The 17,312-nt window shown below is 42.3% G+C and overlaps 1 protein-coding gene across 1 annotated transcript; it reads right to left on the bottom strand.

Moving 5' to 3' along the window:
* Positions 1-423: 423 nt before the first annotated feature.
* On the bottom strand, positions 424-16,687 carry ppap2d (phosphatidic acid phosphatase type 2D). The gene is made up of 6 exons (XM_085404178.1): positions 15,971-16,687; positions 5,850-6,007; positions 5,385-5,674; positions 5,225-5,282; positions 2,173-2,349; positions 424-1,954 (listed from the first exon to the last, which is right to left on the bottom strand). The coding sequence occupies exons 1-6, from the start codon at positions 16,176-16,178 to the stop codon at positions 1,850-1,852; spliced, it is 996 nt and encodes a 331-aa protein (XP_085260304.1). The 5' UTR covers positions 16,179-16,687; the 3' UTR covers positions 424-1,849.
* Between the last annotated feature and the right edge of the window lie 625 nt (positions 16,688-17,312).

Below are 17,312 nucleotides of genomic sequence, written 5' to 3'. Positions count from 1 at the left end.
CCGAGTGCTGAGAAGGGGCAGAACGAGGAAGGGTGTGAAGGAGGAGAGAGAGATGAAGGAAACTACGAGGGCACTGGAGTGGAAGCTTCAAAACCCCACATGGTTAAATCACTTTTTCTGTTAAATGTTTGTTTTATTTTAGCTCAAGATTTCCTCACCTCCACACCATGTTTGGTATCCCCCGCGTAAATAATGAATGTCCATATGAGGAAAAGGCTAAATGGCTTTTTTTTAAAAACACTGATACATTGGTTTAAAATGGAGCACTGTAACAAAAAATAATTTCCCCCAGGGATCAATAAAGTATTCTGATTCTGATTCTGATTCTGACATTGACGTTCAGTATGTGTAGGTGTGCTAGGCACTTTTCAGTCTGCCGAAGCTAAACATGAAAAAAAGACAGAAGAACTTTGAAACATTCAACATTCGATGGTTTAATGGTTTGGTTTTCTTTTGAGTACAGTGGTTATTTCTGCCGCTGTGGCATTCACAGACAAATCAAACAAACAAAAATATCTGGGAACACAAAAATATATATAGCTTTCTGATAACATCTGTGGCTCAGTCTAGTAGTTACAACAGGTACAAGAGCAACTCTCTGTACCCGATCGACAAAAACGTAAATACAAACACTTACATAAACATGTAAAAACGGTCCAAAACTTGAACTAATACTTGAAATTCTGTGGTTCTGTGGTTTATAAAATGAAATTGCTATTTACATTCAGTTTGAATAATTATCTTTTCATGAAAAGAATATAGTGTATGAGTCAGACATTAACAAAAATAAACACTGATTATTCAAACTTGTGATAAAATATATAATATTGATTATAATTAGAGGGTTCCACTATGTTCAAGTGCTATTAATAAAGACGCACAGGAGGACCGCTGGGATCGCGGCTGCACAGCTCCTGTCTGAGTGGCATAAATCAAGGTGCAGCTCAAGAGTTTGGAGTCCAGGGACAAAAGGTCAGAGGTTACAAAATTCAGTCAAAACCTCCACCTCTGAGACACAGTCAAAGTGGTTAGTAGCAGGAAAGTGGCAGTGAATGGGAAGAGAAATTACCTGGTCAGATTGCTCCCAGTCACTGACTTGGTTACTCAAAAGAGAAAGATGGCATTCTATCACAGCTCAAACATTGTTGTCCTTTGCTTACATGTGTTTTATCATGTAGTCACAGTGGTGTAGGGTCGACTTTTTAGGTTAGTGGCACGTCGTGCGACTGAAGGCAAAGATCGTTAGGAAGCCTGTGCTTGTTCCGTCACTTTGCACAGAGCTGTCTTTACATCTGAGGTCCGATGGTCTCAGTTAACAGCTGCTGGCTCATGTTTTCCAAGCTGAGCAAGGAATCAAAAACCAAAAACCGAGGCTGGTATTTTCTCATCTCTAACCCGTGACCAAAGGGTGACTGGCTCGGCTTTGAAAGCTAAGCAAACGCACTTGCCAAAGCCCTCCATACCAGAAGAAAACAAACTAGCTTTCAACTTTAGCAGCTTCTACAACTTATCTTGAAAAATAAACACTTTTAATCTTTTTTCATATATAAAAAAATATTTCTAATATTACCACAAAGTTTGTTCCACTGGACGGGTTTGACTTGTAGTCTTGTTGCATTTATCTTATGTCTATATGTGTTAGATGACTGTATGTTTGCGTGTATATCAATATACCAAAAGTATAAGCAGGTTAGATTGTACTCTCAATATTTTCTTAGAATGATATCCTTTCTTCTAAACTAGTTCCTCAGTTCTTTGTGCTCCTCACCTGTGCTATCTACTGCTCTCCCTGTATTTCTGCAGTTCACTTCTCTGATCCTCCGATTCCTGAAATGACTGCATGCACCTGCTAACAGACAGTTTGCTGGCTGGACAGTGGACTCTCCAGGGACATGTTAGTGGGAGACCCGTCTGGGCGGGCGCAGGGCTTAAACATGGTGGAGATATAGAAGGCCTGCAGGCACAGACAAAAAAAAAAACAATTGTCAGGAAAGACACGCAGACCACACATGCTGTCAATCACTCACTGTTTATAAACAGAGAGTGGAAATTGAGGGAGAAAGCATAGTGTTTGAGCTAACACAGTCAGCAGAAAGCAGCGAGAAACAAACCCTGCGAGGAAAAGGATAACTGGTATTCAGGCTATTTAGACAACAGTGAATTTTAACATACCACCCAGTATGCGGTGAGCCCTCCTTGAATAAAGCCTGTAAGGACGTCAGTGGGATGGTGACGGTAGTCTGAGATGCGGCTCAATCCGGTGTAGACAGCGATCATTACTAAGAAGAACTGTATAAGTGGGCGCAATAGCCGAGCTCCTCGCCACGACAGCCGTGCCTGCAGGTAGAACTGCAAAAAAAGAAGATAAATACCATTATTATTTTCACTACTAAGTGAATATATGGCTATGGGCACTTATGTGCTAATGTATGCCCCCACAAACATAAATTTATGGTTATGTCTAATGACTGAAGTTCTATAAACTAAGTGGAACATGAACATCCATTTAATCTGCTGCCCAGAGGGGGGAAGAGAAGTTTGGCATGGTTTCATTAGCACTTTTTAAACCCAACTTCCTGCTTTTGTTCATCCTCATCCCGTGCATCAGCGCTACAGTACAGAGGTCCTGTTTGTGTGCGTGAAAATGGGGTCACAGGTCGAGCTGAATGCAGATGCAGGGCTCGCTTTATGAGGTGGCTGGAGGTATGTCTGAGTCAAACAGCCGCTGGGGAGCATGTGGTCTACATTACTGCTGGCAAGCCGATCCTCGCTGTCTCTCCTTTTCCTATCTTAACTGAGAACAGGTGTCACTATTCCTGCTGTACACACAAGTAGCTGGCAAGGTCATGGTGGCGTGTAGCTGCAAGTCTGACACATTCTCACTAGGTTGTCTAAGCTCTGTCAAATAATTTGTAAGCAGCAACTTCTGTGTGTGCGTGCTTGTGTGGAGAAAAAAAACACTAGGTTTTTGTTTTAGTCACGCCACTTCTTCCTTTCAGTTCGCTACCCTTTCATTCCTCTCAGTCAGTCCCACAATATTCATCCCTTTCTTTCTCTTTTGGTTCAAAAAGGAACATTTTGCTGTGGACTTGTAAAAAAAACTGTGCAGTAATTATGAGCCACCCCTCATTTCTTTATCTTTTGCTAGGTAAAGAAGAAATAGATGTAGTGATTTGTTGAAAGATAAATTGATATTTTCTTTATTATTTTTGAACATAGCCTGAACTCTCTTGGGCAAGCTTCCCTGTAATTTCTTTAAGTAGTCTTCAAGAATAGTTCTCCAGGCATCTTCAAGGATATTCAAAGCTCTTCTGTAGCTGCTGGCTGCCTTTTGTTCTGTTCTCTTATTATTATTTTTTTGATTTGCTCTTGTGAGGTCAGTCTATGACTGACAGTGTTCCATTGTGAATTTTTATATCCAGGTATGGTTTTACTGCACTGCATTGTCACGCTGAAAAATGAAACGACTGCCAATCAGATGCTTCAGAAACAGTATCCAGCGGTGAGTCAAAATCTGACGTACTTTCTTCATTCATATTTCCATCAATGCTGACAAGATCCCCAACGCCACTGGCTGAAATACAGCCTCAAACCATGACAGAGCCTCCACCATGTTTTACAGATAGCTGTAGACACTCACTGTTGAACTTCTCTCCTGACCTTCTCTGTATGTACTCACAATGACTTGAAGACGTGACGTTTTTGTCTAATTTAGCATACTGGAGCATTCTCTTCCCGGTTTCCTTCTTGAAAGCAAACCTTCCACTGAGACTATCTCTAACAAGGTTTCAGCAAACAGTAGGTGGACAGGGCCAGCTGTGTCTCTGAGGTACTGTGTCAGGTCTTTGCTGGATTTTTCCCCCCCCTATTCTTAGGACATGACTTTCAAATACTGCTCATCTGCTGTAGATTTCTTTTAGTTTTTTTAGGCTTGAAACTTCGTATTTTGTCTTCCATTTATCTAGTTTCCTCAAATATTTTAAGGAAACAGTGTACACCATGCACAGATATGTAAAGTTTTTGAGCTAAATGCTCTTTGAGAATCACCTTGTTGGTGCAACCGTTATTTTATCCCTTTCGAACATATTTTCCATAGATTCGGTTAAAGAAATGGGAAGAAATTATGTGTTTTGTCACAGGCCGTTAGTAGCAAAGTACCTAAAAATATAATTTATAATTGGTTATTTGCTAGATTGTGACTAAGATAGGTGTTATGCTTGAACAATTCATAGGTCAGTGTTACAGTAAGTGGTCTGACGAACAACAACAAAAAAATCTTTCCTCTAGTCCCAGACAGATGGACTGAAGTGAAAATGAAAGAAGACTTTCAGAGAGTCTGGAAAACTACTGCTTAAGACAAAACAAAAATAACAACCTGCAAGTCTGGCTCTTTATAACTGAAATATACAGAAATAAGACACAGCACTGTACAAATAGAGAAGGTTTTCTCCTCACTTTGAGTTTTGAAAAGCAACAAATTATTTTCATTCATCTCAGATGAATACAAATATTTATGTCACCTGAAAACCATTAATTAGCAGCTAGCGATGATGGTTATGTGAAGTATGTGAACGTTTCATAGACAATAATGTGCTTTTGTCTCCCTCTAACTGTCACTTCTCTCTCACAATGCGCCCATGACTACAGGGCAGTGTGCTGTGAGAAAAAAATGAAGAGATGGGGAGGGAGGCTTGGAGGGTTGAGAGGGTGTCTATTGCTGAAAGAAGCCTGTCGATCTCTCAGCAGGCATATTCAGCTCTCCCCCCTCGACTAAATGAGACCCACAACAAGGCCTCCTCTGTCTGTGGAGTCTCTTCATCTATTCATGTTCCCTGTGGAAAACATTCTCCCTCATTCTCTACCCCACTCCAAATCCTCCTCCTCCCTATCTTTCTGTCTCACCAGCCCTTTTGGTTGGAAGCTGGCTGCCTGTAGAGAATTGGTTCTCTCAAAGATCGGGAACCGTGAATGTATTTAACAGCACATGGCTTGGTGTGTCTTTCCACATGTTCAATTAGCATTGTTCTCGGCCTCTAGGGGCTGGTGTTGTCTTTAAAAACTGAAAACAAAGCAAGAACTGTAATCTTCCTCTGATACTATAAACACTGGGGTGAATACAGTAATTACACAATATGAGCTCAGGTGTATGTAGAGGTCAACTTTCCAGATTTGTTCGCCGATAGACTGGGTGTGTTTGTTTGTTTGTGAAGCAAAGGTGACTTACTGCCAGATAAAGCATTGTGTACATCGCGAAGGAAGCATGGCCGGAAAAGAAGGACTTCCTGAAAGAGAAGATCCATAAACGCAGCCAAATGTTACACATTAACTTGGGTTTCTGTATACAGCACCCTGAGAAAGCAGATAATTGCATATAAACCACACACCTTGCCTCCTCCTCCAACTTCTTCTCCGCACTGCAGACTATGGACTCTGCAGGGACATAGATGCCTTCCTTGCAGTTAATGGATGCATATGTGATGTTGCACACATCCAGGAAGTTGGGTCTCAGGCGACCTACGCTTAGCTTGGCCATGTTGGTGAGAGACTGACCAATACAACAGCCAAACAGGAAGCTTCCCAGTTCCTTGTACAGGCATGACACATAGCAGTTTCTAACAAAAGCTCGTGAGTGCACACCTCGGAAACGCACACGATAGCATTCACCTACAGCGATCTGAAAGAAACAAAGACAGGAGACAACTTTTAACTTGCCATACTGCCCGGCTGAACAAATACTGTGAAAGTATGTTTGTTTTACTTTTAAGCAAACACAAGCACATTTACACTATAAGAAGATGATGATAGCTTTAACTCACTGTCCTTACACATAACATCAATTACTGTCTTACCGCTACACCAGTGATGGCGATGCCACCAGCGATGAGCAGGCTGTCGGGGATGGCCTCGGTCGTTATGTTGGGATAAGTGATGCTGGGGTCTCCGCAGAAAAAGCCTCGTTTGTAGGGAGTCACAAACTTCATCTCGCATGCAAAAAATGGGATGGAGGCTGTGGGGGTCGGGGGGGAAAAAGGGAGTGGAGGCAGACAAAAAAACAAAACAAAAGATGGCTTGATGAATATCTATGATGTGGTCTGTGTAACAACGATGACAAATAAAAGAGACAGCGCGATACATGGACAACGGTACTGTCTACTCATATGAAAATGGCCTAACATAATAAAGGGGGGTAGCATTAAAGCGTCAGTCATTTGGTGATATGAGTTCCAGATTCCTGGGGATCAGGGAATTCCACACATAGCTGCTTTCAACATGGGAGCAGGGAGAAGGAGAAGGCTGACAGACATGAAAAGATGTGAAAAAATGGAGGCAGCATGACAGTGGAGAATTCAGATGAGGAAGGAGGAAGAAGTTATTGAGAGCATGTTACACAAAAACATCAGTGTGCTCAAAGAACACAATAAAGTCACTGTGTATTGTTAAACAAGTATGTTTTCTTCAAGCCAAAAGCAGTGACTCACAGTTTAATCCATCTTAACTTATATTAACAGCTGTCTCACATTATGTTTACTGCCTGGTCACTAATTATAAGAATTTACGCTATCAGGTGAAAGTGGCCAAGGTCTGGTTTGCTTAGGTAAACATCACCACGCAGTCTCATGATCAAAGTTCACTGGGGAAAATTAGCGTTTTAACCAGTTTTTAATGACGAATTGGAAGGTGGTGATTGTAGCTCCACAAACGAGGGCTGAGCTGCACGGCTTTTGTTCTGCATTGTACTTAACACTAATAGCCAATATCCCTCTAAAGTCCCAGCATGCTCCATTTCTCTGTCCCTTATCCCATGTCCCCTTGTCACCCCATGGAATGCAGCGAGGACATGGGACTAATCATTAACCTCTGTGCCTTTCCCTATCATCCCAGGCCTGCTTGTTGGTTGGAACGCTCCCAGGCCAAAACACTGCTCCTGCCAGAGAATCTCTCAGACTACGTGACTGAAAAGAACACAGGATACACATTTAAAACCAGGCCAGAAGGATTCTCACTCAAACACATAAACAAGGGTCTGAAAACATTCCTTTAATCATGATAAATCACCAAATTTTGAAAGAAAAGAGTGGGAAATGAGTATTTGATGAACAGCAGGTAGCTACAGTTTGTCCACTTTGAGATCTGCCAAAACTGGCTCCGTATCAGCTTTAACCAAACACAGAGTCAACTAAACTCCCATGCTGTTCATTCAACCTTACTGAACTTACTGATAGGCACGGGAGACGTGATTAAGGCTGGGATACAGTAAGACATAGGTCAAATGTGTGTGTGTTAAAAAAAAAACTCTGCAGTCAAAGTCAAGCTGCCCTCCCAGAAAGACAAAACAAAGACTAAAAACAAGCTCGCGTCCATGTATTTCATGAGATGTTACGGCAGGGAAGGAGAGAGGGAAACATCCTGTAGACAGATAGCAGAGCCTGTGACGCCAGCACACAGAGCAAACGCCTCACATCTGACCCCAATCTCTCACTCATCCCATCCAGATAACACATGTACAGATTCTTCATATGGAAATTCAGCTCACTGATGTGCCTCATATAACATGTTTTGCTAGTAAAATAATCTATTAGAACATCTCCTTCTTCTTCTTCTTCTTCTTCTTCTTCTTCTTCTTCTTCTATCTTGTGGTTATCCTAGTGAGAGTTTACATTAGCTAAGATCAATGGAGTACCTGTGTTTGCTTTTGTGCTAATTGGTAGATAAATAAATAACCTCAATGAGAGTTCATGTTTGCCTTTGTGTTACCTGCATGAAATGCATCTTTTTGAATCACTTGATCATAATACCCCTATGCATGTCATACCCGAGTGGAGACGTGAGGTATTTGATTCCACACCCAGATTTTTTTCTCCAGTACAGTCAGCTCCTTTCAAATAAGTGTTATGCAAAAGCCCCAACATAACAACAACAACAATCCACTAAAATAAAACACTGATGACATTTTATAAGGACTTTTAAACTGAGAGAGACATGCTGTGTTTGGGGGTAATCAAACACTGATGATACATTTTAGCATTTAATAATGAAACAAATACTTAAAACAACAACAACAAGTACTATTTTGTGTTGAACAGGGGCTTCTTTTGACCCTTTCTGGTTTCCATATAATCCATTAAAAGCCCCTCATCTGATTCCAGAAATCAGTATTTTGTTGTATTGACACAGAGATAATGGTGAGAAGCTCCATTAAAGTCCAAACACTTATACTGTAAGACTTTTTAAAGGCGAAGGAAGTGTCACGTCAGTCAGAGACGGCTTGTAATGCTTCCCCATTTTTGCATGCAATAATCACTAAACATGACAAAAGTGGTTTAGTGGTTTAAAAAGCTCCTTGATAATATCACAAGAGAAAAACTGAGCAAACATACTTGAAACCACATTAGTTATTTAGTTTGTGAACAATCCTAAAGAAATTACAAGCTCCTATGTCACAGTCAACCTCTATGCTTTACAACTACATTCAAAATGTTTTCACAACATGACTGAAAAACACTCCACAGACTCTCACTTCATCTGTCAGGCAGCTGTGAGCCAACCTCTGCACCTGGCCAAGACATGCTCAAAAGAGAGCCAGACCAGGAAGGCCTGCAAGAGCACACAAAAGGAGGCAGAGGAGTGGGCTGGCTCCAAGAGCCAAAATGTGCTGCTCACTGGGCCTAACATTCAAAGCAGGAATGCTTTCAAATAGTCAAAAGGATAGAAAGAAGGGGAAAGAGGAAGGGAGGAAAAGAGGGGATATGTGCCTCTCTCTGAGAAACTGTTCTGGTTCTAATTTACACATCTATGACCACAGCCCAGAATGAGCTCACTGTGAGAGGGGAACAACAACAACCAAAAGCAACAAAATAAAGAAATAAAAAAACAGCAAATGAAAAAAGTGGTTTAAGGAGGAGTGCAAAGAAAAGAGGGCAGATGGTAGGAATTCATCGACATACTTTCAAGTCATGTTGCTCAACATCTACTGATCAATTCATTGTTGGACTGAAAGCTAGGCTGCGATGCATGGCCACAAGGGCGGAGAATTGACAAATGGGTGTGTGTGTGTGTGTGTGTGTGTGTGTGTGTGTGTGTGTGTGTGTGTGTGTGTGTGGGGGGGGGGGGCAGTAAAACTGGGGTGAGAAAAACTGGAAAGATGGAGCCAAGAGACATGCAGCAAAGGTTCCTCTTTAAAGAACAGCAGACGGAGGCGATTAGTGGTGGTTCTGGAATGTGAGGGTCAGAGATCTGGGCTCTGATGGGACCCGCTCTGTAAACACGACCCCGCCTCAACAGGCAGAATACCCCCCGACACACATACACATAAAAAATAAAAAAAAACCTCACTGAGATGCAGACAAACCAAATCCACAGCCGCATAGATTAACAAGACAACCAAAACACACCGCAAAAAAAAAAAAAAACACCTGGAAAAAATTAACCAACCATGCCAGAGCCATGAACCACAGAAAAACCCCCTAACAATCCAAAACACAGCCATTAATGCAGACACCACAATCACTATCACAGAGCTAAATTCACTCGTATGGATGCTGCTGCTTCTATCACTAAAAAACAGCCTGTGTATACTCATGGATTAGCATGACATATCCTAAAGCTATCTCCAAGCCACAGTAATGGTCATCTGTTTCCATCACACTCAATAATATTTGACTGCACAGGCCTCTTTCTACTTTTGCCCTTTGATAAAGCTAGAGGACAGACTGTTAGTGACCTGTCAACACAGAGCCATGTGGCCTGCAGGACCTGGGACCGGGATGAGCGTGGCCTGTGCAGCACCCTTCACGGGTGGTCCACCCACACTGAGCTCTTCACCAGCTTGCATGTGCCAGGAGATCACAACTAAATTTTAAGGTGCTTATTTACCTTCAAGTCAACCTTTCAAAAATAATAAGCCAGTGAACTGTATCGCGCAGTGTTGGAATTTGAATCTCTGCGAGGTTCATAATCCCCAGTAACAACATTACAAGGAAGCAGCGTGACGGCATTCCTAGTACGCTCATAAATGGCAGTCTGCAGATGGACTGGGTGGGTTTTTGCAATTATTTGTGCAATAATGACTGAAGCCGTCTTCATAAGATCTGTTATTTCATCTAATCCCTTCTCAGTTTGAGATCATTACAGGCAGAGTTGAGAATTTGTACCTGAAACAAAAGACTGTTTTAAAAGTTAGTCCAGAGAGAGTCTGTGCGCCTCACTGCATAATTCTCTATCACACAAAAGAACAAACACACACAGGCAGTTGTACTGTAGGGCAGGTAAGTCAGCAGGTGAATTCATTCGCACCAAGGCTGTGATTATTATTGGCAACCGCGGATGGCAAAAAACTCAATTAAAGTGCAGTGTGTGTATGACAGGTACATCCTGTTCTTCCTTGGTGGCCCAATCCAGGTAAGGGAGGAATGGGGGAAGAGTAAGTGTTAGCCTCCTTACTGACACACACACACCCACACACACTCTTTTACTTTCCCATAATTGGCTGGATTGTTTTGGGAGATGGGTCTGTTTTGTCTGCCCTGATGGCGTCGACGAGAGATTTTTAAGTGAAGAACAAAGGCGGGCTGAGAAGCCGCAACAGAGTTTTGTTAACCATCTGCTATCATCAACATCTGCTGCAGCTGGACTCCACACACACACACTGTTTAAGTACACCCACTGCTTCATTTATCAGCCCATACCCAACTCATTAATGTAGGCAAAAACAGGGGCCCCAGAAAGAAACAGTCGACCGCTCAAAGTACCTCGCTGGCCAAAAATGTTAATATTTATGGAGGTTTAATGCACTACATTAATAACTCAACACAGAGCAAATGCAAACCCTACGTCTCCATGACCATGAAAAATAAAACACAATGACGCTTAAAAACTTAGCTTTTTCAACTCCTAACAGTGCACCAGGAGATTTCTTGCCTGCCCTTTCCACTGTTACTGTTGCCACTAGCCAGTAGAGACATGCTTCCCACAGTTGCTTCTGTTCTTGCCACACTTCAGTGCCTTGCTTCCTGGAGCCTGACTCTGGAGTTCAGGGCCGGAGCGGGGAAGTTTGAAGCAGTCTGTCTGTCTGTCTGATTCAGTAAGAACATAAAGAACCCGCCACTGTGGTGCATATCTTGGAAACTTTAAAGAGTTCCCCAGTGGTTTTTGTGGCATGAAGGTAAGGGCGTGCATTGTGAGATGAGAGCTGCCAGTCTGCAATGTGAAAATGACACAGGATTTTGGGTTAGACTGCTGGAGAGGTATTTAGCATGGTACAGCATGATTGCGGTGGCACTCTATGGATGGAAAAAGTTCAAACCTGCAGGGCTGTTTTGTCAGAGTGTTCGGATTTGCAGGGGAATGTGCTGTTAGGACAGTCAGAGCTTGAGATGATTAAGGGAGGATGGGCTCCAGCAGGTGAGATGAGACACACTGATAAAATGTACCCGATGATGGGTAACTATGCAATGGCGCCAAGAGGGAATGTCTAAGTTTTCTTATAGGGAGACAGACAGAAGACAAATCGTTAGTTCTAACAGACGAAAAGGCGGAGTTACAGCCTGTATTCGGAGTCAGGTAGACAGTCTTCTGGTATCCTCTCCAGGCCCATTGGAGCTAATGAGCGCTGAGGATTAGAGCGATACACACATCTTTATTCGCTCATTATAGCTAATACCTATGGACCACCCTGGGCACTTATGGAATCGTCATCTAGGAGAAGATTACAGCTCTCATTAAAAGTACATTTGAAGCTATCTGCTGTCTGAACATTTCCTATCTGGTTCTGAGTACTACTTCCTCATTGAGACATAAACAGACAGCTGTGTATAGGATCCCTCGAGCAACCAAGGGTTTGACCCCTGACCCCTACTGTAGATTCTGCCTCCTCAGTCTTTCCGGATCTTACTCCCCTCTCCACCCTTGGGGCTTTTCCTTCATTCAAGTTCTTACTTGCCCCTCAGCCTATAGATACGTGGGACTTAGTCGATTCCAGCATGCTAATGGGTGAAGGAAGATGTACCGAGAAGTGAAGTGAATAGGCCCATGTGGTCTGTCTGAGCAACAGCGCACTTAATGGATTCCTGTAACTCTGCAGCACTGTCAAACGGGAAGGAGATGCATTAATAGACTAAGAGGGGACAGAAAGCGAAATCAGTTCTTCCACTAGCTAATGATTTGACTGAGCCATTTTTAATGGCGCTCCATCTGTCAGCCGCAGACTGACGCCAATGTTTTCCTTAACTTCAGAGAGTCAGGGCCTAAGACGCACAGCAAAACAAGACCGGCAAATTTGTCAACAAACAGCAAGCACATGGCAGCTGTAGTAGGGTAGTTAACAGCGATGACTCATACACATACAAAACACCCACACCCACACTTTTACACATACGCACACAATTTAATATTTCGGAGCCTATACACAACTGCACGCTCTGACATGTCAGCCTTTTGCTGCCTGACTCACTTGGCAGCTTTCTCTGCCAAATAAGTATAACCCAAAATCCTCTAACAAAAATCTGACACCCGCCCAAAACACATGGAGACGTAAAACACACTCACACGCCTCACTACATCAGTGGGACACCTTTGGTCCCAAAGTAGAGCTCGGCTGAAGAAAAGATAATAAAAAGAGAAGAGGATATAAGCGGATGTAGGGTAGAAAGAGGCAGGCCTTTCAGTATTCAGATCACTTAAGTAGATACCAGTCATCTTGTTCTGGCAAGCTGCTTCATGTCTTGACACACATACAACAGCAATCAACTGTTTCCAGCTTTCTCTTTCTATTGTACACAAAAACACAATCCATGTAAACTGTATCATTTTAACCACGGCTATGATCTTTTGCATTTCAGGCATGTGTGAAAATGGCATAGCTCTGTAATTAACCTCTAGAGAAAAGTCGTGCCTCATAACATTCTTTATGTTTCACTTATATTGTATGAGCTTTTGTTGTGCAGCAGGCTACTCAAGTGCTGTTTTCATTCAGTTACCCTTAAAGAGAGTTACTTTATTATGGCGATGATAGAGTCAGGGCCACCTGCGCAGGAGGGAAATAGCAGCATAGTCTAGAAGTCTTGTCCCTGCACGCTCGTCAGATATGACAAAAACCTCAAACCTCCTGACATGTGCGTGGCTGGGCTCTACATAGTACATGCAGCCACAGGGTGAAAAATATTGTCATCTCTCTTTGAGTCCCAGTCCCAGCAATAATGCATGCACACACTTTAGCACACAGGCAAAGACTTGAAAACAAATTGCAGTTTGCAAATCACATGGAACTTACTGGCACTGAGCTTAACCAAAACAATCCATCTCTGTCAGGCATCATGTGCATGCCCGAACACCCCCATAATCAACACTATGATACGCAAAGTACAACAATATTAGACAAGCCTGGTGTTGAGAAAGAATCAGGTCAGGTAAACTCAGCCAAAGCCACAGTTAATGAGTTCAATGTCACCACATTCCACAGACAGATTAAAGCTCATTCAACACCACAACATACTAGTTTCACGTTGCCACTTCAAATGTGAATTAAGCCCTAAAGAGACAGCGATAACCTCAGAACATTGCAGAATCCCTCTTCAGCTGATTGCATAAAGAGTGGCGGTGCTTCAGGGCCAAATTCCACTTTTACAGTTGTGAATGAGCCCCTTTAAAGAATGAATAATGCTGGTGGGTCAACTGTCTGAGGGAATCTGATAAAGGCACTTTTAAGGGAAATTTTGATTAGTCAGACATATGAGGGTCAAGAGAAATGAAGGGTCCAATTCATTTCCAACAATTGATGACATTCAATGCCAAATGCCCATAGATGAGTCAATGTCGGGCTTCTGCGAGACAGATACAGTCAGGATGGAGTAATCCAATAGCCCATACAGCACTGTATGCAACAATAAGGGGAAATAATGCCTTGTACTGTAAATTACATCTTATTTCAGGACATTTGATTGTTATCTGTGACATATAATAGCTAGTGTTGTGGTCTCACTGTGCTTAATAAAACTGAAAAAAAAAAGACTCTACTTCTCAAAATCAGTAAGATAAATCTCTTTAATCACAAACTCTAATACCTTGTGCCTTTGCATTATTACTGCAAGTCATTATTTGAAAACGTGTAACAGTATGTTCTCAGACACGTTTGCTGCCAAAGTGTACCAGGAACATATCAAAGAATCAAATCAAACCGGGACTTTAGAGATTGCTGAGCTTTGACTTGAACGTTTTAGTCCAACAAACTTTATAAATCCGCTCAGCTGTGTTCAGCTTGATGCCCAGCAACACAGGCTCAGAACTGTTATCGGTTCAGACCGGGGCTAAGAAGGGTCAGAGCACACAGTTTTTTGAGAAAGCTAGTGGCGTGCTTGGTTTATGTCTTAGGGGAAGAACTGAGAGAGCCCATTTCCTATACTTTCCTGACTGATGCTCAGTTGCTAGCCACTTCCTAAACCCAGAACAAAGCTGCAGAAAAGTGCACAAACTAAACAGCTAATAGTATACCTGCAGGGGTTAAGAATAACATAGTACAGAATAGAAAAGTGACTACCTCGACCTGTCATCGAGTTTGCCAGGCTACTTCCTAAGATTTAACGGCCAAGCCTGAGACCTGTCGGTCTGCCTAGACGGGTTCTGGCTTCAGTTGCAGCTGAAACACTAATTCACACAACACTGGTGCTCCCGTCCCTTTCGCAGTCATGTGAGATGACGGCATGGAATTTATGAATTATGTATTATTACACAAACAAACAAACTCTGTGTACAATTTTTAGGAGGATTTCTACTAATAGAAAGGGGCTGAAGTACAGTTAATGAAACAATTACAAGCAAAAATACCTTTCTGAGGTATTTTACAAATTTTAACTTTTCTATATTCCCTATACCCTTTGTGGCTTAGCACTGGCCCTGAAAACAACACAGAAGCATTAAAGTCCTTAGATATGGTTCATTGCATCATTAGAAGAAAAAACATGTGATTCGGTTCTACTATCTTTAAAAAGGTGGCACTAAAATCAGGCCTAAAGCACATGTCAACATGCATAACAACCTTTTACTTTGATTCTGAACAATTATAACTCTTCAACTTGAGTGTTTGAGGTTCTGTTTGTTCTGCTGCATTGCAAGTTCAATCTCACGCTGGCCATAATAAGTAGATTTTAAGAATACACTGAGAGAGTATTCGACCAATCTTAAAGCACTTGGAAGAACAGAATGACAATTTGTTTCCCTTTTACTGAATGAAAGCAATCTGGACAATCACGTTATAGCCTGAGTTAGTGACTATTACTGCTTTTATCGTTTATTTGATATGAATCTACTGCCAGTTTGTTTTTCTCCATAATAAGTTAACTTTTTTGGGTTGTGATTAGTATCTCCGTTGGCTCTCATTTCTGTGTTGATTGTGGCCTTGGCAGTTTTTGTTTCTTGATGTGAAGCTTGCTAGTTATATAAGCAAGGCTTCTGTGCACACTGTGGTGAATTATTGGCTACAAACAGTAAGCTAACCCTGAGAGAGGCTAAAGAGCTCTGCATAGAGGTAATTCAGCACCAGATCATACGCACGGGGCACGTTTTTATCCTTATTCCCACGTTCTTCTCCCGGGAAATTTGAGAGTTACCATGGGAACTGATGAATTCCCGGGACAACTCAGCTGCTGCCAGCTGAGCCCCCACCCACATTTCCCCCGGTTCTTCCCTCCCTCCTACCCCCACGTGCATGTAGAGGGGACCGAGCTGAAGTTTTCTGCTCCAGTCTGAGCAGTTTCCACTTGACTTCTGGAAAAATGCTTTGCAGCTTCGTTAACTTTAACAAATCCCAATCCAGCGTTGGATAGTTTGTGCTTTTTTGCCCCTTGTCTGAAACCAACTTTGTTTATGACATTAGGGAAAAAGCAAATACAGAATTCAAGAGTCATTAAAACACTGATCTAGGTATTTAAAGATTTAAAATAGTACACTTGTTAAGTGAAATAGTAACACAAATTCTTACCAATACAAAGGCACAACACATCCAAACAAACAAGCATCTTCCTCTTGGTGCAAAACGAGCTTTCCACCTCAGGTTGGGTGAGGAATTGTTTCCCAGCTCCGTTCTCCCTCCCTTCCCCGGATCCTCCGCTGTCAGCTAACCGCCGCTGGAGCTCCTCATCCTGGGGGAGCATGCTGCTGTGAGTACCGGTGGAATTTAACTTCTGCATGTCTCTGGCTGGTTAAAAGTTAATGACAACTTGTTCGAATGTGGTTCCAGTAAGTCCTTTACGTTTGTAGTGGCTGGCAAACGATGAAAATCCCAAAAACTTTAAGTCCATCCGTCGTCGGTGCGCCAAATCATGTCAACTAAAGTTTGACAGCAGGAGACCCTGGTCAAGCAACCGGCCGCGAGGTGAGGTTACGTCGGTCATCCAAAGGCAAGAGAGAGGGGGGGCGAAGCAAGGCAGGAGAAAACCAGACAGAGGAAAACAAGCATCCGACCAAACCGAGTCACAACAAACTTCTACCGCTGGAGCGTGCTCTACAGACTACTTTGAAACGTCCCGAGCGAAACATGTATGCAGCAGCGCACATTAATGGAACTTCAAAATAAACCCCGTGACTGCTCCTCCTATCCCAAGTCGAGTAGTGCTGATGCGTTTAAGTTGGTTATTTCCGGTATGTGGTAGTGGGTTTGACTTTACGCATTTTGTTGGGGCAAGGAAAAAAAAACTTAGAAAATCAATATGTAACGATCAGACTGGAGCTTGCTAACAAGTTCGATCCATTTGACCTCATGACCGGGTACATGTCCATGCCTTAAACTGCCTCGCCAGTGTCAGGACGTGTCCCACATACAACTTCTGGAGTTCAGAGGACATGTGGGTTGTTGTTGTTGTTTTTTAAGAGTTTGTTGTTCAGAAATTTTACACAATCAAAACAACAAACCAAAACCAAACAAAACGAGGGTATAAATACATTCCATAATAATGATGTGTAGTGTGTCCTTGTAGAAAGTAATCTTATATCCTTTGTTGTGATGACTTTTTAATGGCATTTTTATTGCACTGAGCCTTACGCCTTAATGGGCACACGACTTCCTCACTATACAGCTAATTTAATTTCCATAATATTGACTGCTGCTTGATTGTCTGCCAGACCACTCAATAAAACAATCTGAACGCGTGATATAAGTCTAGTCTTTGCCCCACTGGCATAAGGGCTTTATGAAATATCATGATATTTCATTTGTTAATCCAAAGCTGTATAGGTCATTTGATTCCTTTCGTTATTAAAGCTTTTGTTCGTTGGAGGTATCCTGCCACCTGCTGTAAAGATTAAAGTACTACTGCTTCGCCTCT

Source organism: Rhamphochromis longiceps, linkage group LG4 (assembly GCF_057381845.1).
Source record: "Rhamphochromis longiceps isolate RC_006_pf linkage group LG4, R_longiceps_female_GT1.1, whole genome shotgun sequence".
In the NCBI taxonomy this organism is placed as follows: domain Eukaryota; kingdom Metazoa; phylum Chordata; class Actinopteri; order Cichliformes; family Cichlidae; genus Rhamphochromis; species Rhamphochromis longiceps.
Note: the sequence above shows the minus strand (reverse complement) of the source record. Positions and strands in the feature narration are given on the sequence as shown.